Here is a 23,657-nt window from a genome sequence, read left to right as displayed (position 1 = left end):
GATCAGTGAGCAAAAGAATTGTTTTTTGTTGTTTCAAGCCACTAAATTTTGGGGTGACTTGCTACATAATGATAGAAGGCTGATACACATAATGATAAGCAAAAGAAGGCAAACACAGAAAAGTATATATAAAATTCATGGGACTTCCCTGGTGGTCCAGTGGGTAAGACTCCACGCTCCCAGTGCAGGGGGGCCAGGGTTCAATCCCTGGTTGGTGAACTAGATCCCACACGCATGCCACAACGCAACGAAAGATCCTGCATGCCGCAACTAAACATGCCACTATGAAGATCCCACGTGCCGCAACTAAGACCCAGAGCAGCCTAAATAAACAAAGTATATACAAAATTCAAAAACAGGCAAAATGCACCTATGGTGGTAGAGGTCATTACAGTGTTACCTTGGGGCAGGGCGGGGTGGTGGTGGTACTGACTGGAAAGGGCATGAGGAAACCCTCTGAAATAATGGAAATGTTCAATGTCTTGATTTGACTGGTGGTTACATGGTATAAACATATGTCAAAATCCATTAGGCCATACACTTAAGATTTGTGCATTTTCCTGTATGTATGTTATACCTCAAAAAATCAACAATAAACAGTGACAACAGTGAGAGAAGGCAGCCTATGTCAAGGTCAGATGAGGAACCCAGGCAACAGGGATGCTCATCGTGGGGGAAGAAACCCAGGGAAGCCACCGTGTTCCCCTTTGACCAAGGGACAAACCTGGCTAAGGACGGGAGTACAGAGAGACCTCAACAGAAGCCCCTGGTCTAAAAGCAGCATGCAGCCCCAGGGAGGGCACCCCGTGCGGCATTTGCTGAGCAGGCTGACAGTGGTCACATAGGATGGGAAATGAACAGCCACCTCCTGTACTGAAACAGCAGGACTAACTGCCAGCCCAGACAAGCCAGCCGGGCTGTCAGGGGGCCAGGAAAATGTCTCACTTGGGTGTAGCCTGACTGCTAGAAAGCAGTGCCTCTCCCCTTTCAAATATATGCATCTCAATCCCTGAATTCCAGAGTCCTTTCCCAGAATCTGTTTGTCTCCAAAGTACAGATAGCTTTGTGTTTTTTGTTTTTGTTTTGCCAGTTATACTAGTAATCCATGCTGTTTAGAGAAAATGGCAGAAAAACTGAAAGCACACAAAAAATTTTTAATCACCTGTAAACATACCACTTGCAAAGTGATGATTTTCCTTCTAGACTTAATACATTTGTTTTTCATGTTGATTGTTGGTTTTAACTTGCTTAAGGTCACACAGAAAGTGAGCGGTTTAGTATTCGAGCCCAGAGTTTAGTCAGACCCTTGCTGTCCCTGCAACCCCCCAAAACTTCCTAGTGATGCGGCCAGCTCCCCACCCCAAGCCTGCTTCCTCCCAGCCTCAGCCTCTGCCCCGACAATGAATGCTCTACTTTCCACCCTGAATGGTGAATGGCCCCGCTTTCTCATTATTTTCCCACTCCAGGGATTCTCCTGAGTTCCTCTAAGAACCTGGCCAGATTCCATCTCATTTGACATGGTCATCAAAGGGAGGCCTCTTGTCTCAGGAGTAAGTTCCAAAGAGCCCTGATCTTGGCATGCACTGAGAAAGAACCAAATCCACAGTTTCTCAGGACAAGTCTGCGAATGCAGGACTGGGGAAAGCTAGAATGTGCTTTTCTGCCTCTGGGCCTTGCTAAGCCTCAGCTTGGCCCCCCAGGTCAGAGGCTGAGGGGTCGGGGCTCCTAGCACCTCTGTGGGACAGGCAAGGCCCCAGGCCACTTGTCTTGAGAGGTCCCCGAGGGCTGGCTGTTCTGGGAGCTGGACTCCTCACAGCAGAGAAGGGGATGGTTTTCAGGGAGACTTGAGGGATAGGTTTGCTTTAAACCCTCCTCCCACCCCAGTGCATTGTGATGCTCGAGAGGGATGGGGAAAGCTGGGGGTCAATGGCAAGGTGAACTTTGTAGGAGGTCTTTTCAACCAGGAACAAACAGGCAGCTAGGCCCTCAATGCAAAGACGGTGAGGGGCCCAGCTGGCTTGGAGACAAGGCTGCAGGCCCTTCTCTGGAGCCCTGGGCTGGGGGAGGGACGGCCCAATGTTGCTTTCCAGACTCCATCACCAGACTGCCAGAAAGTGTCACAGCACGTGTATTTGATGGGGCATGGTCTCCGGAAACTCCCTCAGGAAACAGGCACCTGGGAGGTCTGTTTCAGGGCAGAGAATTCGAACAGAAGTCCCACCCCAAGGCCCTGAGGGGAAGAAGGAAGCAAAAGGGCAGGCATGGAGTGTTAGGGTGGTGGCAGAGAGGCAGGAGACCCTACCGGACAGGAATGGGGATGGTGGGACACAGGAAGGAAAGGCACAAAAAAGAAAGATGAGGAAAGTCATCAGAAGCAAAGCTAATCTTTTTTTGAGGGAAGGGGGTACCCTGTAGCCCATGCCCAAGCTAAATGCAGACTGAGTATAATCCATGCTTGTCTAGGGAGGATGTCAAAATGATTTAAATATTTATTATAATATTTAATATGTTAAATATAGGATGGGAGTGACAGCACCTGGTCAGGACGTGAGGAACACCCAGAAACATTTCACCCCCACTTCTGATAAAGGACCCACCCACTCCCCAGGTGGTACCTGCAGGTTCCCACCTCCTGATCTTGCCCACAATGTTCCCACCACCACCCATCCCCATCCCCAACCATCCTTCAAGGCTCAGGGCCATCTTCTCCAGGAATCTTCCAGAAATGTTCTCTCCGTCCTCTGAACAGCCAGAGAGCATTTGGTGTGTACCTCTCTGAGGTCCCCGACCACTTACCAGCATGCGCCCATGTTATCTGTCAGAGACTGCAAGGTGCAGGGAGCAAGGGACTGGTTTTAGGTATCTTTGCAGAACTGCAGGACACACCTACCCCAGCCCATCACCAACACAGGGCCACACATAATAAGCATTTAACAAAAATGAATGACTGAGACTGCTGGCGGGGAGAAGTGAAGGGTATGGTCAGGGTTAGGGATCCAGGTTCCAAAGCAGCAGGCCAGAGACCCTCAATGATGATGCTGGTTTTACAGAATCCTGGGATTCCAAGAGGCCATGCATGCCCAGTTCACACAGGATGTGAATGAGAATACCCCTGTGTGTGAATATTACAGAACCACGTAGGCATTCCTTTCTCTGAGACATTTGGGGCCCGAGCGGGAAGGGCATTTTGGCACCCAGGGTCACAGAGTGGGTGGGTGGCACCTAGGAACACCAAGTCCCCTCAATCCCAGCTCTGGGCCATTTCTATGAGACATGAACACAGAGGAGCCTCCTGTCCTCATGACAGTCGGTAACTGAGAGGGGTGGTCTCCCACAGAAACCACAGCAACGCCTGCATCCTGAAAAGCTGATGCCTACTGGGGCCAGGCACCCCAGATAAGAAAGGGAAGGAGAAATTGCACACAGAGAAATTGCAGAGCATGTTTAGCGAAAGTGGTGCAATTGAAACATGGGCATTTCAGGCAGTCAAAAGTTTGGGAGTCTCAAAGCTTGCAGAACTTTAAAAAAAAAAAAAGTGGGGGAGGGAAGGTGGAAGGAAGGAAGGGGAGTGTCAATGGTCAGGGTAGAATGAATTGGCAGCGGGGGCGGGGGGCGGGGCCTGCAGATTACCTCCCGTCCTGCCCCGATCGCTGAGTATTTGATTGCTCTCACCTGGGCCAGTCTTGCACCTGACAAGGGCAGGGCCGCGCATGCTTACCTTGTCTGCAACCACAGTTTAAACCATTTCTTTGTGGCTCCCAAGCAGTGGGATTTGGGGGCCAAAGCCAATAATTTCTGTGCAGGCAGAGTCTCAAGCCCTTCTCTCATCTTCCCTCCCAGCGGTCCGGGGACCCACGGGGTTATCTGTGCTGAGATTGGTTCTTGGCTCACGCCAACCATGAGCTACCCTCTGGGAGGCCCAAGGGAAGGGGAAACCAGGGACACATGGGGAGAGCTCTGTTTCCCTGTGGCAGACCTCTGATCACCTTCAGGACACCGATGTGAGGTAAACCCATATAATTCTGGCAGCGTAACAGGTGGTACAGACCTTTAGAAAATAAATCTGTCCAGCTACCCCAAGAACTATAAAAACAATCATGGTCTCCAGCCTGGATACCCTACTCTTGGGAATTTTTTTCTAAAAAAATTTAGCAGAAATGAAAAATGATTTGCTGGAGACTATTTTTTGCAGGAAAGCAAAAATGGTAGGAAACAACCTACCTGTTAGACCTAAAAGTCTAACAGGGATGGTTATTTATACTATAAGACATGATTTCCCCAATTTATAAAGGCCTGGAAATTGATGATAAAAGCAAGTAAAAAGTCTGTGTTCAATGTAATAAGTATGCCAAAAACGGATACAGATGGGCAAAAACCTGAAGTGTATAAGGGTACTGACATTTGGAAATTTTTAAATTAAAAATTCCATTAAAAATTTTAAAATTAGACTATCTGATGCTGTCTAGAATGCATTTAAGTGGACATCCTTACTTACTGCTACTGAGAGCATAAACTGATATAATCTTGGTACAGGTTGGTACAATTTACAGGGCAATTTGGTAATATATATCAAAAGCCTTAAAATGCCTTTCATTCAGAAATTCTACTTTCAGGAATGTATCCAAAGGAAGTAAAGAGAAATATGGGGAGATTTACGTACAAAGGATATTTATTGCAATATTATTTATAATGGCAAAAGACTTGAAACTACCCAAATGGTCAATTGAGAAAATGATTAAGTTAGAGAATAGCCACATGATGGATTACTATACAGTTATTAAACACATTTTGAAACAACATTTGATGACAAGGAAAAATGCTCATGATATGCTACATGGAAAAAACCAATATATATCATGTACACATATGTCACATACGATTTTAAATATATATATATTTATGTATGTATACATGTATATACATAATACACACACAAATCTTCCTTGACTCATGATGGGGTTCATCCCGAGAAATCCACTATAAGTGAAAAGATCATCTCGAACCTGTGCCCCCTGCAGTGGAAGCACGGAGTCCTAACCACTGGATCACCAGGGAATTCCTGAAAATATCATATCTGAAGTTGAAAAAGCATTTAATACATCTAGCCCACCGAACATCATAGCTTAGCCTGGACTACCTTACACATGCTCAGAACACTTACATTAGCCTACAGTTGGGAAAAATCATCTAACACAGAGGCTACTGTATAATGAAATGTTGAATATCTCATGTAATTCATTGAATGCTGTAATAAAAGTGAAAAACAGAATGGTTGTGTGGGTACAGAATGGTTCTAAGTGTATCGGTGGTTTCGCCTCGTGATCACGTGGCTGACTGGGACCTGTGGCTTCCATGGCCCAACAACATGAGAGAGTATTGTACCCACTAGCCCAGGATATGATCAAAATTCACAATTCGAAGTATGATTTCTACTGAATGTGTATTGCTTTCATACCATCATAAAGTCCATCTTAAGTTGGGGACTGTCTGTACAGAGATAGAGTGAGATATAGATACATATATATCTATATCTATATACACATTATACAAACCATCCTAATTTTGTACATATACATATACCAGAATGTTAATTGTGATTATTTCTTGCAGGTGAGATAATGAGCAGTTTTTATTTTCTTCTTTAGACTTTAATATTTAGAGATTACTACCCACACCACATCAAGAGGCCCACAATATCAGCTGTTTTCATGGTTAGTGATGCTGCCTCGTAACCTGGTGAAAGGGGTGTCCTCCAAGCTCTCCACTGTAAAGGTACCTTTTCCCCTTAGTAATTGCTAAATAATATTTGGAGGTGATACTTACCTGAAAGCATAAGAATATCCTGTTTCCCAACAACTTTTACTCTATGAAAATAGCATCCATTAATGATCCTTGTCAAAATCAGTTATTTTGTTGAGGATTCCACAATGTTTATTTCCTTCTACATTTATTAGCTGACATTCTTCTGTGAATATGAGCTTCCCTCTTTCACAGTTTTAGTTTTACTATGGACTCATGGATTCTTCTTCTTATTATTCAATGTATTATAATCCATTGTTTTTCTTTTTCTTAATGTTCGAATTGTCCCGAATGTGGCTAGTGGGATGCAGCCACTTCCTGTTCCTGTGTCTCCATCAGTCTATGAACAATTTCTTACTTTCTGCAGCAAGTCTCTTTGCCTTGGGTGTGGATTTGGCCATCTCTCCAAGAAGCCCTGGGTCCTTTTTGTAAGTAATGGTATTTAGAAACCAAGATCTGAGTGCTAAGTGTGTTCATTGTTACTGGGGTATCATGGACCTTTCAGTGAACAGAGCCAGGAAATTGAGAAATATAAATGAAAGTGTGTGTGTGTGTGTGTAAATCATAAGTTCATCTTGATGCCTCCAATTCAAATACAACATCACATAGTTTTTGTCTTTTCCCCTACTCCATATTTGTATCTCCCTACTCCCATGGTGAGAACCCTGGTTCCCAACATCAGTATAACGATTTATTTTGTCCTACAATACACCCAAAATAGTTTCAGATTACTACCCCAGTACTAATAATGAGTTGGTGTTATTAACACTGTTTCAGTTGGTTTTCTATGTCCTTCAGAATGATAATCTGCCAACCATTCATTCTCTTAAATAATTATTGAATTCAGAATAGCAAACCCCTTTCATCTTCAGTTCATAATCTAAAGTAACTTAGAGGTCAGCTGGTATAGCCTTGCCCTGAGGGATCTAAATCTAATTCCATGACCTATGTGGAAGGACAAAGCTAGGGCTTCTGCCAGGTCCCGGTGGTTTCCTTCCTCAGGCCCAATCCTGCACACACGGCACCCTGGCAGTAGACTCACAGCCCCTCAAGATCCCTCCAAAGAATTCACTCTTGCTGGACTCAGGAACCAGGCAGATTTTATGACAATATCCCAGGAATGATGGCGGAGGGGACAGCAACTTTCACAAGCAGGTATGACCGATCTCAAAAGGGCCCCCAGACACTAGCCTTCCAGTTCATCGTGGTTACTCGCTCTCCTTCCCACTGTTTTTCCCTCTTGTTCCTTCTCTCTCCTCTCTTTGGGAGGATCAAAAAGCACAATTCTTCCTCCTCTGTCAAGCAGGCAACCTCCTCCCTTTCTGAAGCCTTGCTCAAGACATTCTTAGAACAATGACAGCCTTCTTCCTAAGAGAAATTATGGTGAATAAAATTTGCTCCACCTCATTACACATACAAGGGTTGGAATCTTTTTAAAGCTTGGTCTGTTATAAATTGCAAACAAGTAGCTGCAAAACTCTCTCAAGATGAGTCTATCCATTGACTCAGCTAATGCCCCTCAGAACCGGGTCACCAGAAGGCTCAAGCTGCCCAGGATCTTTCCACCTCAGGACACTCTGGCTTCCAGAGCCACCTCCTCATGTTCTCCACTCTCCTCCCATCCTCACAGATGAACAGGCCTGTCCAGATCTCCTCCCCCTGGGCAGCCACCACCCCACGCTCCCTCCCAGGACACCAGCCAAGGGCCCTGGGAGAGAAAGTGCTTTGAAGACATAAGCCATGGTCTGTGGACTGAGCCCAACAGAAGGGGGAACTGGCCCTCCTCGTAGCACCATAGTTTTGGGGGGAGGGGCTCAGGTAAGAGATTCTTTCCTCTTGGTGCCTCTAATTTCTCATTGTTTCCATGCAAATGACTTTGCTAAGCAACCTGCCTTGGCTAGAACCAGGGAGGGCATGAAGGGCCCACTCATGGCCCTTCCAGATTTTTTAGGGCCTAGAAGATCTTCTGTGGGCAGAAAATTTCCAAAAGGCCAGCAAGTAGTATTAGAAACAGTTCCCAGCTGGGATGCAGGAGGGAGAGGTCTAGTTCTTTCCAGGAAGCCTATCAGAATCTTTGATAAGGGGAAGAAACATGTGAAATTTGAAAACTATTCTAAAATTTCTGTTGCACTGGTTATTTCCTAGTCAGTAAATAGTTAAGTTTCCTTGACATTTCAATTAATAGTAAAAAAAAAAATGTATGAGATTTTTAAATTTACCGATGGGGAAATAGGGAAAAGATGGTTTAGTGATATACAAGAATGCTGGGACCTTTCAAAATACAAGAGTTGAAGACAAAAATGTGGTACAGGAAGAGAGCAGTAAAATGAAATGGTCTGGGAATGAGAGGAGGGTGGACTGGAGAGGTGCCTGTGAACAGCGCAGGCGGCGTGCTGCTCTGCAGCTGCCCATCCACCCCCAAAGTCCCTGCCTGCTTCTGTTAATCAGGGGAGCCCTGAAGAACCTCCGGACCTCCCAAGGCTCCCTCCACCATCTCTCAACGTGCCTCGAAGTCCACCCTTAATAAGCACTGGCCTTTACTGCCTCCTCCATCAAGCAGCTGGCATTTATGTTGGGATTTGTGTTGCAACTCTATCTAGCTGTGCACCGTTTGGGAGCTTTCAAGAAAGACACATAACCTAGGCTAGGTAAGTAGTTTCTCTAGTTGGGCGCTCTTCCAAATTTTTATGGAATCACTTTGATTACTCCTTAGGAGAATCTAGACAGGGCCCAGAAGTACAACAGCCTTGCCCTTAAGAGGCAGTACATCCAGAGGTAAGGTCAGCCAGTTAAATGCTTGAGTCCTTCATCCTTCCTGAGATACAGGAGGAAATCACATATCAGGGTAATTCCCGCATTGCCTAGTACTGGGCTGCTCTCCCAGGAACAATGGGAATGGTTCTAGGTCCAAGTACCTAGCAGGCCGTGTGCTTCTTTTCCCTCCAAGAGTTGAAGCAAGCCAATGCTCAGCACAGAGAAGATGAGCAGAGAAGTGCTGTCTACTCAGGGGGCTATAACTCAGAGGCTCAATGACTTGCCTCAGGGTATGTGGGGACCCAGAGAGGGAGCTCAGGCCTTCTTCCAGCTGAGTAATCTTGGGAGGGTTCCCTAAACTTGAGTTACCTGAACAGGAATACAGAGGGCTCTGGAGACAAGCATACCTGCGTTCATACCCTGGCTCCATCACTGGCCAGCACCATGTGCATGAGACTTAACTTCTGTCTGCCTGTTTCCTCATCTGTAAAATGGAACTTAGAATAGAATCTACCTCATAGGGTTGCTTTGAGTTAATCTGACGAGCTTCTACATGTAAAGTGCTTATGACACTGCCTTGCTCACAGAAAATGCTTAATAAATATCTGCTGCTTTACATGTGTAGCATTCCTGTACACATCTGTAAATACAATACAAAGGATACAAAGACACACTTCTTGGGATGGCTCAAATAAATCTGACAATACATTTAAATTTGATAATATCAAGGACTAGTGGAGCAACTAGAACATTGTAGATGAGAATGTAAAATGTACAGCAATCTTTAAACGACAGTTTGGGAGTTTCCTACGAAGTTAAACATTTACTTACCACACTTACCGTATGAGCCAGCAATCCGAGTCCTAGTTATTCACAAAAGAGAAATGAAGCATACGTCCACACAAAGAATGCTCAGAGCAATTTTATTGATAATAATCAGAAAATGGGAACAGCCCAGGTGTTCATCAGCAAGTGGATGGATAAACAAATTCTGGAACATCCTCTCAATGGAATGCTGCTCAGTGGTCAGGAGGGATGAAGTACTGATACATGCAACAACATAGATGAATCCCAAAAGCAACATGCTAAGGGAAAGAAGCCAGACACACAAGCCTACATACTGTAGGACTTCACTCATATGACATTCTAGAAACAGCAAAACAGCAGGGACAGAAAACAGATGAATGGTTGCCAGGGGCTCAGCATGGGGTGTGGGAGATGGATTATAAACAGGCATGAGGAATGTGCTAGGGTGACAGAAACGTTCTACATCTTCATCATGGTGTGGACACGACGCAATATGTTCGTCAAAACTCATAGGATGGTTCACACATAAAAGGTAAACTATACCTTATACTCAGCCTCACCTATCCGAGGAGGGAACTGTGTAGGGAGAGGGTATGAAGGATCCTTTTTTGTTCTACTTAAATGCATCTGAACTGCATGAACTCTTGTAATACAATCCATGTACTTGGTAATAATTTTATGGAAGTTTGAAATAATAATAATGACATATATCTACCTTGAAGGGATGTGGTGAGATTCAGATGAAATGAGATAATGTGTATAAGGCAAACACACAGATGACCTATGGACCTTCCAAAGTCACAAGGTATAAAGGCCAAGGGGTCTCCATCGAGAGTGACAGCCATGACTCACCTCAGTGACAAAGAGTGTGCGAGGGTCGATGATGTCCAAGAAGTGCCTGAAGCGACCGTAGAAGGATGTCTGGAGAAGGGGTGGGAAAGGAGACTGGATGAGTTTCTGTACTCCGTCCTCCAGACAATGGGGAACACTACCCACAGCTCATCCTTACTGCCAGTGTCCCACAGTCCCCAGGACTCCCCAAGCGGGTGAGGAACACCAATGAGGCCTTACTTCTCAGTGACCTGAGGGCAGCTTTCCCAGGTCTGAGGGCTTTCTAAAGTCAACTCAGAAAGACCATTAAGACACTCAGTGACTGTCCCAATGTCTCTTCCATGTGCCTCCCATTCTGCTCCCAATGCCCTGAGATCTACACCAAGCCTTTCAGCAGCTCCCGGGCACCACTGAGCACGCCGACTGGAGGGGAGGTCTGGTGCCCAGCCCTCTCCCAGTCTCTCCTGCCCAGCACAGCCTCTCTGCTTTACTTAGGACCCTCGAGTGAGGTAGGGTCCCTCTCCAAAGTCCAGCACAGGCACTGCCCCCAGGTGGAACTCAAACACGGTGGTGCCCAGCTCACAGCCCTCAGGCCTTCCTTCCCCCATAGCCCCATTGCTGCTGCGAGGCCCAGGACAAGGGGCCAGCTCCCCTATCCTTGCCCCAGAGCAGGGGCCTTGGAAAAGGAGGGCTTTGTGCTAAACAGGCCACAGGCATTAGAGCACAATGAAAAGAAACCAAGCAACGCTGCTGCTGGGCCTTCTGCCCTCAGGACAGGGCCAGCTTGGCAAAGCCAAGCTCAAGGGGAGGAGAGAGGGCACAGAGCTAGGGGACAAAGGGGAAAGCTGCAAACGCCGGGGGTTCATGCCTCACTACACTCAGGCTGTGTCCCAAATCCTCCCTGGAGCCCCACAGCTCTCCAAGCTCATCCTCCGCTCAGTGGAGGAAGAAGCCTCCACACTCTTTTCCCTTCTCACTAGGGCACCAGACCCTGCAGCCGATTTCTGCTCCTTCCGCTTCCCAATAAAGACCACAGAAGGACCCGGGTCACCAAAAGGTCCCCTGCACACACCAGGCCCCATGCCACCTCCATCTCTCTGCTCACCATGGCACCCCCTGCGTGGAGCAGCCTTTCCACCCCCAGCCTTTCACAGACGCATCAAGCTTCCACACCATTCCTAACTAAAACAGTTGCTTCTCTAACCTCCTATAACTCAAATGGCCTAAACTATTTCCCAATTTATACATGATGCTCAATCAGAGACGTTCAGAGGTGTGGTCAGGGGTATATGCTGAGGACACTCACTGCTGCATTATTTATAAAGGCAGATTGTTAAAATGACGATCCATTTACATGATCGAACACTACACAGCCATTTAAAATCATGTTTTCAGACAATGTTTATGACATGCAAAAATGCTTATGATTTGTGAAATGCATGTAAAATGCATGATTCCAACCTAATAGACAGGAGATAAATAGAGCTAGATGGATATTAAATGGACAGCAAAGAGACGGGATGACATCCACTAGAATAAACCAGGGTTCCTTAGAGAAGTGGCTGATTCCAGGGCTGGGGCAGGGAAAGTACACGATGAGACTGGCACATATTGTTGTGCTAGAAAGTAATGAAGTGCCACACCCCAAAATGATGGGGCATGTTCAAAGGACCAGCAAGAGGCAAATGGACGTTGTGTGCCTCTGAGAAGTTCCCACTAGTGCTCACGTAGTATTCTGAAGGGACTGAGTCTAATCATGTGAAAACATCAGACAAACCCAAACTGAGGAGCATTCCATAAAATAACTGGCCTTGTTCACCAAATATGTCAATGTCGTAAAGACAAAGAAAGACTGAAGAACTGCCCCCACATTAAAGGAAACTAAAGAGACAAGACAACTGAATGCAACGCATGATTTTCGACTGAATCCTGGACTAGAGGGGGAAATGCGCTCACGGACATTGCTGAGAAAACTGACAAAATTGGAATAGGATTATAGATTAATAAAAGTAGTGTACTCAAATTAAATTTCCTGAATAACTGTACTGTGGTTATTGCTATAGACTGAATATTAGTGTCCCCTCAAAATTCATATGTTAGGGCTTCCCTGGTGGCACAGTGGTTAAAAATCCACCTGCCAAGGCAGGGGACATGGGTTCGAGCCCTGGTCCGGGAAGATCCCACATGCCTTGGAGCAACTAAGCCTGTGCACCACAACTACTGAGCCTGCACTCTAGAGCCCGTGAGCCACAACTACTGAGCTCTTGTGCCACAACTACTGAAGCCCACATGCCTAGAGCCCGTGTTCCTCAACAAGAGAAGCCACAGCAATGAAAAGCTCACGCACCACAATGAAGAGTAGCGCCCGCTAGCTGCAACTAGAGAAAAGCCTGCGCAGCAATGAAGACCCAATGCAGCCAAAAATAAATAAATAAATAAATAAATAAAAATAAAGTTCCCTTAAAAAAAAAAAAAACTCATATGTTAAATCCTAAGTCCCTAGGTGATGGTATTTGGAGATGAGGCCTTTGGGAGCCCTCATGAATGGCATTAATGCTGTTATATTGACTCCAGAGAAATCCCTTGCCCCTTCCACCATGTAAGAGCACAGTGAGCTGTCTATGACCAGGAATCAGGCCCTCACCAGATACTGAATCTGCCAGTGCCTTAGTCGTGGACTTCCCAGACTTCAGAACTGGGAGAAATTAATTTCTGTTGTTTATAAGGCACCCAGTCTATGGTATTTTTATTATAACAGCCCAAACAGACTAAGAGATGTAAGAGAATGTCCTTGTTCTTAAGGATACACTGAAGTATTAAGGGATAAATGAATATAATCTACTCTCAAATGGTTGAGAAAAAATAACATGTATAGGAACTTCCCTGGTGGTCCAGTGGATAAGACTCCGTGCTCCCAATGCAGGGGGCCCAGGTTCAATCCCTGGTCGGGGAACTAGTTCCCACATGCATGTCACAACTGAGAAGTCCACATGCCGCAACTAAAGATCCCACGTGCTGCAACTAAGACTCAGTGCAGCCAAAATAAATAAATATTAAAATAAATAAATAACGTGTAAATATACAGGGTGGTAATAAAATCTGGAAATGTAGGCATTATTATTCTGTTTACAGATTGAAGATGTTCTTGGTAACATGTATATTTGCTATGTTTCTGGACTTTATGATCATCTGTAGACAAAGAATAATAAAGGAAATGTGACAAAATGTTAAAAACTAGTGGATCTAAGCAAAGGGTATATGGAATTTCTCTGTATTCTTCTTGCAACTTTTCTGTAGACTGAAACTGTTTCAAAATTAGGATTTCAAAATCATATTATTTAAAAAGCTAGATGAAAATATATTAAAATGTTAACAGATTTTTATTTATGGATTTTTATTTCCATGTCTTTTATATTGCTTTTAAAATGAAAAAAAATCAGTATTATGTATAATATAAATAAGTAATATTCTATTTTTTAAATATATATTTAAATTAAAATACAAACTGGTCTATTACTCGATTATAAGCTCCTGAAGGATGTGGGCTATTGGATATTCTTTCTGTATTATCTTCCTTGGCTCCTGGTCTTGTGTTACACACCTAGAAGAGGCTCCACAAACACACTGGCCACAGGAATGAATGAGTGGGCCGGTGAACAGCCAATGCCCGGCAGTTAGCAGCCCAAGGAGGGAAGAGGATCAGCAGGGGCAGAGGTGAAGGCCTGAAGGAGAACGGCCTGAGGGAAGCAGCTTCTTGAAGATGATCCAGTGCAAACATCCAGCCTCTGACTTGCCCTGTGGTCTGTCACTGCCTTCATCCTGTCCTGGCCCTGCTAACCCTCTCGTATTACTCTCCACCACTGCCACTGGGAGAGAGTCCTAAGTAAGACATTCGGCTCCATTGATACCTACAAACCCATACTGGACTAGCTGAGGGAACACCACGACGAACAAGCCCGCAAGGAGCCGAGACCATCAAGAGAGACAAACAAGTAAACAGATAACTATAAAACTATATAGTTATAAAACTATATAACTATATAGTTATAAAACTATAACTTTAAACAAGTAAACAGATAACTATAAAACACTGTGATCCCTAGGGCTTCCCTGGTGGCGCAGTGGTTGAGAATCTGCCTGCCAATGCAGGGGACACGGGTTCGAGCCCTGGTCTGGGAGGATCCCACATGCCGCAGAGCAGCTAGGCCCGTGAGCCACAACTACTGAGCCTGCGCGTCTGGAGCCTGTGCTCCGCAACAAGAGAGGCCGCCATAGTGAGGCCCGCGTACTGCGATGAAGAATGGCCCCCGCTTGCCACAACTAGAGAAAGCCCTCGCACAGAAACGAAGAGGCAACACAGCAACAATAAATAAATTAATTAATAAACTCCCACCCCCAACATCTTCTAAAAAAACAAACAAAAAAAAAAAACCAACACTGTGATCCCTGCCTAAATGAGGCATCATTATGGGCACAGGAGACACAGTTTATTTCTCCCTAGTGAATCAGGAAGCTTCCCAGAGGAGCTGGGATGAGTGGACGGATGAGTTTACCTAGCAGAGAAGGGTATCAGCAAGAGCTCAAAGGCATGCAGGCTCGGGTCAGAATCTGCACCAGGCTCCTGTGGTTTTTTCAGTCATTCACCAAATAGCTATTGAAGACCTACTGTGTGCCTAAGACTGTGCTAGGTCCTGGGAGTAGAGCAAGGTTAACTGACTAGGGGAATGAGGAATAACACAGTCATGGTAATGCCTAGATCTCTAGTCAGACACTAATGCTTATTAACCAGGATAAGGAAAGCAAGAAGCATACTGATTTAGTGGAGAGGAAGATAACAGTTCTGGATTGGCCACATAAACTTGTGATACTTAAAGGGCCTTCCAGATGTAACCTCTCAACAAACACTTAAACATATAGGCCTGAGATTCAAGAAAGGGGTTCTGAGTTGGAAATGCTAGGCATACATGTCCTAACCCAATCAGACTAACCTCCCCCACTACCCTGGGAAAAAGTCAGGCTTACTGACTCACTGCAATGAGGGAGGCCACAAAGTAGAGGAACTATAAGGCAATTTTGTCAAACAAAGGGAAAAAATTGAGTTAGTGCAGAATTCTGGGGAAAGGTAGAGTAAAATAAATGAAGCAGTACATTAACAGGCTGGAAGCAAAGCAGGGCTGTGGGGAAGGGGGTCCACATAGGTCTGGACTGAGAAGTAGACGTAGGGTTGTTTTTTTTTTTGAAAACTATAAAGTTAAAGCTCCTTATTTGAAGCTCTGCAGTTGCGTTGATTCTCTGAGTCAAAGTGCCACAGGCCCACCAATCAAAAGGGGAATGTGTCATTCCTACTGTTACCTGGTTCTACAAGGATTGAACCATTAGCCACTGCAGTCTCTAACCTTCAAGACACCCTGAAAGGAATTCAGGGCAGAGTTCAGGGCGGAGATCAGGAAGGAGGCTCTCTGTGCTCTGGGAAAATTGGCAGAACAGGCCTTCAGAGTTAAATATTTTCAGGACAAATCTTTTATGAACATGGATTCTTGCGTCTTCCCATACTTAGAAAAGCACTAAAACCATTAACTAAGATATCTGCTCCTCATGCGTGGCAGCAACCTTCTCCTGAGATGTGTGCTTGATTACAAGTACCCTTTGCCAAGATCATATACATGCTGACCTCCCCCTTTACCTCTTCAGAGCAGTTTCTCAGAGCTCTGTGAGAGGGTGTCTTCCAGACTATAGTCCTCAGTAAGACACTAAATAAATCAACTCACAGTTCTTACGTTCTGTGTTTTTGTGGGGGTTTTTTGTTTGTTTTTGTTTTTGTCTTTTACATCTTTATTGGAGTATAATTGCTTTACAATGGTGTGTTAGTTTCTGCTTTATAACAAAGTGAATCAGTTATACATAAACATATGTTCCCATATCTCTTCCCTCTTGCGTCTCCCTCCCTCCCACCTTCCCTATCCCACCCCTCTAGGTGGTCACAAAGCACCGAGCTGATCTCCCTGTGCTATGCGGCTGCTTCCCACTAGCTAGCTATTTTACGTTTGGTAGTGTATATATGTCTATGCCACTCTCTCACTTTGTCACAGCTTACCCTTCCCCCTCCCCATATCCTCAAGTCCATTCTCTAGTAGGTCTGTGTCTCATAGTTTTGGAAGTTTTAGCCACAGCAATCAGAGAAGAAAAGGAAATAAAAGGAATCCAAGTTGGAAAAGTAGAAGTAAAGCTGTCACTGTTTGCAGATGACATGATACTCTACATAGAGAATCCTAAAGATGCTACCAGAAAACTACTAGAGCTAATCAATGAATTTGGTAAAGTAGCAGGATACAAAATTAATGCACAGAAATCTCTGGCATTCCTATACACTAATGATGAAAAATCTGAAAGTGAAATTAAGAAAACACTCCCATTTACCATTGCAACAAAAAGAATAAAATATCTAGGAATAAACCTACCTAAGGAGACAAAAGACCTGTATGCAGAAAATTATAAGACACTGATGAAAGAAATTAAAGATGATACAAATAGATGGAGAGATATACCATGTTCTTGGGTTGGAAGAATCAACATTGTGAAAATGGCTCTACTACCCAAAGCAATCTACAGATTCAGTGTAATCCCTAACAAACTACCAGTGGCATTTTTCACAGAACTAGAACAAAAGAATCAACGTTGTGTCAGCAGTCAGCAGTCAGTTCACAGAGCTCCCCCAGGCACTCCTGCCATCTTCCCTTCACCTGGCAATATGGGGCAGTGGTTAAAAGTATGGACTTTCTAAGTCGACACTACTGATACATTTTAAACAGCAAAGTTTCTGGCAATCTATGACCTTGGAGAATGTGAATTCTCAGTGAGTATGAAAGAGTGGCTCCCCAAAGAAGGAGGTGGCTGGGATACCTCAGGGCTGAGCAGGCCCTAGTCAGAAGCACTCTTCTTTATAGCTGCCTTTATGTGTCTGTCCTCCCTGCCTGATGAAGGACACAGCAGGGAAGGTTTCTACCTTCTCGGCCTAATTAGTTTTTATTACTTTCTCAATAGTTTAATATGTATGACTTTTTTTGCCCTCCAAGATTCAGACCCCACTTTTACCCCATCAGATAATCAGTGGATGTCTTTCCTTCCCTTTTGCTTCACTGGAAAAATGAGTCAGCCAAGTAATTCCTTCCGTTTCCCTTCACAAGAAAGGTGAGTCAGCTAATTCTCAGCAGGGGCTCGAGGCCTGCTGCCTTCCTAACTCTGGGGCCTGGCCCAGGAGAGCACAGCCAGAGAGCTGCCTCGGGAGCAGCAGCTGTGGGCAAAGGCCTGAGAAGAAACTGACAGCCCGCCTGCACCCAGACCTCTAAATCACTGAACCTGCAGCCCAAAGGCGGAAAGACTGGACCAGCTCAGTAGTCCTCAACCAGGCTACACACTGAATCACCTGGGTTTTCTAAAATCCAGCCTGTACACCCAAGGATTCGAATGCTATTGGCCTGGGGTGGGCTCCAGGCATCGGTGTCTGTTTAGAAACCTGCCCAGGTGATTCCTGTGCAGCAGGGGTTGAGAGCCACTGGACTGGAAGGTGTTGACCGTGTCCACAGCACAAACAAGCCCCAGGACCAACCCTGGGAAACAGTCGCTCTCTAGCCTATAGAACGTAAATGTATAACTACCTGCAAGGCATTTTCACTTTAGAACTTATTTCAGGCAAACTATATGAGAAGCTTCCCCATTGCCTCCTGACTCTCAGCCCACACAAACCTCTCCATCTTGAAGTGAAGAGTGCATTTTCCTGCCCACAAGCTCCCTGGACCCCAGAGAGAGCCCTATGCAACCCACCTGCTCTGCTACCGTAGGCCTTGGTGGATTTTGGACCCAGGACACACACAGCACACCCATACCCCCAGTCGTCAATAGCAGATAAGTGAGATTTCAGAAGAAACAAGGAAGTTTAAAAAAAAAAATAAAGCAAACTTATTTCTGGATAGACTGAATCACAAATGGGAAGAATCATGTGTGTTTGTTTCCTGTCCTGGGGCCCCAAATTGCCAAAAACGGTGTCAGGCCTGTAGGAAGAAAAGAGTGGGTTCAGGAAAGGAAATGAGCAGAAAAGGAGGAGGAAAGGGAGCAGTCAGTTCACAGAGCTCCCCCAGGCACTCCTGCCATCTTCCCTTCACCTGGCAATATGGGGCAGTGGTTAAAAGTATGGACTTGAGGGCTTCCCTGGTGGCGCAGTGGGAGAGTCCGCCTGCCGATGCAGGGGACGTGGGTTCGTGCCCTGGTCCAGGAGGATCCCACATGCCGCGGAGCGGCTGGGCCCGTGAGCGGTGGCCGCTGAGCCTGCACGTCCGGAGCCTGTGCTCCGTAACGGGAGAGGCCACAACGGTGAGAGGCCCACGTACTGCAAAAAAAAAAAAAAGTATGGACTTGAAGTTTACAGGAACAACAGGGGACAGAGGAACATCTTAAATTATACCACAGAGATACCTTCAGTCACATTCAGAATAGGGAAATTGTACAGGACAAACAACGCAGTTTCTTCAACAAATAGAAAGAAAGAAAGAGGGAAGAACCAATAGATCAGAAGAGATGAAAGGAACCTATCAGTCAAATATGATGTGTGGGCCTTGTGGGATCCTGAATGAAACAGATCAATTATTTTTAAAATGATGTGACAATCAGGGAAATGTGAATAGTGCAATGGACTGAACGCTTGTCCCCACCCTACCCCCAAAGTCATATGTTGAAATCCTAACCTCCAGGGTGACTGTTTTAGGAATTGGGGTCTTTGGGAAGTGATGAGGTTACCCTAATGATTAGGATTAGTGCCCTTATAAAAGAGACCCCAGAAAGATCCCTCCTCCCTTCTGCCATGGGAGGTTACAGCTAGAAGATGTTATCTATGAACAAGAAAGCTGACTCTCTTCAGACAGTGAATCTGCCAGTGCCTTGATCTTGGACTTCCAGCTTCGAGAACTGTGAGAAACAAATTTCTGTTGTTTATATGCTACTCAATCTATGGTATTTTGTTACAGCACCCCAAACAGACTAAGACAAATAATGACTGGTTTGATGATATTAAGAAATAATTATTTTAGGTGTGTTAGTGGTATGATGGTTATGTTAAAACTAATCAAAAAACCCTCTGATACCATGTGAAAAAGAAGGCACTTCACCTCTGTGACATTCTCCCCCTAAAACCCATAACCATCTAACCATGAGAAAGACACTAGACAAACCCAAATTGAGCGACCTTCTATAAAATATCTGACCAGTACTTCTCAGAACTGTCAGGGTCACCAAACACAAGTTAAGTCTGAGAAACGGTCATAGATCCGAGGGGAGACTGAGGAAACATGACGACCAAATGGAATGTGGGATCCTGGAACAGAAAGATAACATTAGTGTAAAAGATAGTGAAATCCAACAAAGTCTGGAGTGTAGTTAATAGTAATGTTCCAATGTTGGTTTCTTAGTTCTAACAAATGTACCGTGGTAATCTGAGATGATGACATTAGGGGAAACTTGGGTGAAGGTTATACAGGAATTCTGCTACTTGACTTCTGTACACACAAAATTATTTCAAAAATTTTAAAGTTTATTTAGAAAAGCTAACCAAAAAAGTCTTTACTTTTGAGAGATATCTACAGCACGTACAATGAAATAATGGGCTTTGCTTTAAAATAATTCATTGGTTGGGGTGGGGGCATATAGGTGAAATGAGGTGGGCCTCACACTGGCAACTGTTGAAACTGAGTGACGGGTACACAGGAGTTCATTGTCAATTGCCTCCACTTTTGCATGTTTGAAAGCCTGCATAATAAAAAAGTTGACAATAAACAGACAAACGTAGACTCTGGAGCCAGACTGCCTAGGAAGTAACTGAATCTGTTTGTGTGCCGGTCTTCTCACCTATAATACATGGGATAACTGTACCTGTCTCACACGGTCGTTATGAAAATTAAATAGGTCAATGCACAAAAAGGTTAGAACGATGCTTGGCTAGCATTATCATCTTATGGGGAGAAAGACGGTAACAGACCAAAGCCCATCGAGGCAAGCTGTCTTTCTCCACCCTCTGACACTGCTCAGTGGCCCTCCTCCCCCTGCCCCCTTCACAGGGAGATCCTTGAGGAATGAAAGGAAGAAGGGTTCTGGGGGGACTCCAGGGAGTAAGGAAAGATCCTGCCTAGTCTTGCAGAAAGCAGTGATACTGGCTGGGGGTTGAGAGTGGTGTCCCTGGATTGGGCTCTGGGACTGAGCCCTGGATTATGAACCACTCAGAGTTCAAGGGGCTGAAAGTAGCCAGTGTGGTGGGAAGCAGGATTCAAGGGGATGCGTGGAGTTTCCTCTGGAGCAAGAAGAGGCCGGCAGGGGTGGGCTATGCAGGCCTTTGGGGCCTTCCAAACAGAGGTCTTTATCTCAGAAGCAGGGGAAGCCACTGGAAGGTGTTTAAGAACATATGTGTTGGGCGAGAGGGTGGGGCGTCACCTGATCAGACCTGCATTGTTGGGACTCTGCCATGCGGAAGAGGAAGGGATTGGAAGGGGGCCAGAGAGCAAGTAGGGAGCCCTGTCAGGAGGCTTCTGCAGTGGCTCAGGAGATAGATGATGGGGGCTCAGTCTAGGATTCCAGCAGTGGAGATAAGTGGATTTGAGAGCTATCTGAGATGAGAACCCTGGGCCTCTGGTTGCATTTAGAGGGTGAAGGAGAGGAAGGCAAGTATACAGGTGACTCCCAGTCTTGAGAGTCATCTGGGTGGCAGGTTGGGCTGCTTGCACAACCAGGGAATCGTGTGGAGGAGCAGATCTGGAGGAAAGGGAAGTTCCTTAACATGAATGAATATCACACTCACTGTGCTTTATGCAGGTCACTATGCTTGGGGAGAGGTGCTTCAAAAGCAAATACAACAAACACTAGCTGCCCTCAGGAGTGGTGCCAAAAAGAGGTACCAGCAATGGCTGCCTGAACAGTAGCCTCAAAGGTGCATTTATGGCTCCAGCGGTGATCACAGCAAAGGGCTCAGTCATTAAAGCCACTAGGAGGTTCTCAAATATCTGTTGTGTGACTGAATGTCCCAGGACAGGTACTGGGAAAAAATGAACCCACAGATCTTTATTCAGCACATTACTATGTGCCAAGCCCCACCTCAGGGTAGGATGGAGACAAGGGAAGGGCAAGATCAGCCCCTCCTCTCAAAAGGTGTTCACAAGTGTCGAGGAGACCAAGTAATCACACAGAGAACCACAGGGCAGACTGTTGTAAAGGCTGACCTTTGAGGATCCCACTTGGGGTGGCCAAAGAGGCAGGCAGGAGGGAGTCTGAGACCTGGGCCCACCAGGGGGTAAGGGGAAGAAGGGAGGAAGTGTTTAGGGGAGGAGGCCGGCCTGAGTCTTGAAGGACCAGTACAACAGAATGTGTGTGGAGGGCGGAGAAGGGGGTCAGCTAATGAAGTGTCACTTAAGTCCAGGCAGAGGAACCCCTGACAGGCAGTTCCAGGTGGCACCCTGCACTGACAGGATGACACCAGTCTCGCCTCAGATACCTACATGCTGAGATGGTTTATTTTTTAAAGGAATTAAAGTCCTGTTTAAAAACAGTGGGGACATTTTCTCAAAAGGCTCATAAGCGCAACTCCTTAATATCAGCAAAGCTCAGTGCACCACTTTGCTGGAACGAGTCCCTCTCCCACCATCATGAAAACAACCAACCAATCAACCACTGCACCGACCTTTGTACAATTTCCTTTCTTCCTGCAAACTTCTTTCCGTCCGCCTCCACTGCCCCCCACCCCCGGCAAGCCTGGTTCACTTCAGCCGAATCTCTTTGCCCCTTTTCCTAACCAAGTCCATTTCTTCATCGCTGGAGGCAGCGGGGACCCGGGAATGCGGCGTGGGAACGGCCCTTCCCAGCCTCCAGCCCGGGCCGCACGTCCCGGCTGCGGACCCTATCCCCGTCTCCTGGGCCGAGGGCGAGTTAGAGACGCCCTGTCTGGGGTTCCGAAGGAAAAGGACGACTGTCACAGTGCCCCGAAGAGTCATATCGGGTCGGACAGAGAAGAGCGCTCCGTGGAGGTCGCAGCGGGGTAGGGGGTTGGGGCAGGCTCCCGGGGACGCGGACCCTCCGAGCGGCCGGCGGTCCCCTGGGATGACACAGCGTTTCCTCCGCACCCCGGCTCTCCCCGAACGTCCTCGCTCCATCTCCGGCAGGGCACCAGCCGGCCGACTCGCTACGTCAGTGAATCCCCCGCCGGAGGGGAGAGGGGTCGCCGGGCGGCGGGTACCCCTCGGCTCGCGGCCCTCACCCATCCCCACCGCGGACCCTGCTTGGGGTGGAGGGCTGGGAGCGGGGCTGCGGGGCACGGATGCTGCCCAGAGGCTCCGCGGGCAGCTCGGAAAGAATGTCTGTCGGTCACCACCTGGGGAATAAGTTAGAAGGCATCTGGGCCACACCAACTTCTCACCCAGGGCCGGACTCGAACTTTCCGCCTGAAGCAGACGGCTGCCCTGCCCAAGAGACCCTGCAGAAGCGGCTCGGACCTGGGAGCTCGGATCCCGGGCCGCGGCGGGCAGTGGCCAATCACAGAGAGCCTCGGGCGGGAAGGACTGGAGAGCACGGGCGGATGGGGAGTGACGGCGCCGATGGCCAATAGGGAGCCAAGGTGGGAGCCCTCGCCCACACCGCTGACCAATGGGAAAAAGGCGGCTGTGGCCGAGGTTCCCCCAGGCAGTAGCTGCAGGCTCCCTGGTGGCCGCGGGTCGGAGACCCTAGGGCTAAAGAGGATTTTGGAGAGAAGTTTGCTCGCCCTCCCTATGCTACCCACCGACCCTCAAGCCACAGCCCGGTCCTCACCTGCTGGAAGCGGGGTTTGCCCAGCTGGAAAGGCGGTGCATCGGTCGAGGCGTTAGCGGCACTAGCCGCCGCCGCCGCCGATGCTGTAGTCGCTGTATCCGCCATGGCCACTGACGCCCGCAATCTCCGGCCCTTTTAAAATGTCCCTCCTCGGCCCCCGCCACAGCTGCCTCTCCCGATTGGCCGTAAGCAACCGCAGCAAGCCGGAGGTGCAAGGGGTTGTGGGGAATGTAGTTTTTCTTGTCACGGAGCTTGACAACCCTAGACTGCGGAGAGTTGCACCGACTCAGACCGGGTCTCGGTTCCCGCCGCTAATTTTGCAGGCGTCGGCAGTCCGGGAGGAGTGTGCGTGTACGACTCTTAAGGTCTCGATAGGGGGCCATCGAGCGACCCCTCGCTGGTTACCTGCCCCTAGAAGTTTGAGTTGCTGCGGTGGGCGTCGCTCCTGGAGCTGCATGCAGCCCAGAAGAGCCCTACTGAAGTGGGTCCGACCCTTGGACCAGATGGGCAAGGACTCCAGACAATAGGGTAATCCTGGAAAACTTTGTACAAAGAATTGCACTGCAGAATCTTCATGCAGGTCCTTCCGTCGCCACCCTGCCCCTCGTCCCTTGCTCTCCAACTCAGTTCCT

The 23,657-nt window shown here is 46.9% G+C and overlaps 1 protein-coding gene across 5 annotated transcripts in view; it reads right to left on the bottom strand.

The window, feature by feature from the left end:
• The window catches only part of SFXN5 (sideroflexin 5), a 116,812-nt gene extending 93,663 nt beyond the window's left edge, over positions 1–23,149 (bottom strand). For all 5 annotated transcript variants that reach the window (XM_060026382.1, XM_060026386.1, XM_060026383.1 and 2 more), the window contains exons 1-2: positions 23,026–23,149; positions 10,213–10,281 (exon numbers count right to left, since the gene is read on the bottom strand). In XM_060026382.1, the coding sequence (XP_059882365.1) occupies positions 10,213–10,281; positions 23,026–23,130 (174 nt within the window). In that variant the 5' untranslated portion in view covers positions 23,131–23,149. The remainder of the gene's footprint in view (positions 1–10,212; positions 10,282–23,025) is intronic.
• Positions 23,150–23,657: the final 508 nt, after the last annotated feature.

Source organism: Delphinus delphis, chromosome 12 (genome assembly GCF_949987515.2).
Source record: "Delphinus delphis chromosome 12, mDelDel1.2, whole genome shotgun sequence".
Classification (NCBI taxonomy): Eukaryota; Metazoa; Chordata; class Mammalia; order Artiodactyla; family Delphinidae; genus Delphinus; species Delphinus delphis.
Note: the sequence above shows the minus strand (reverse complement) of the source record. Positions and strands in the feature narration are given on the sequence as shown.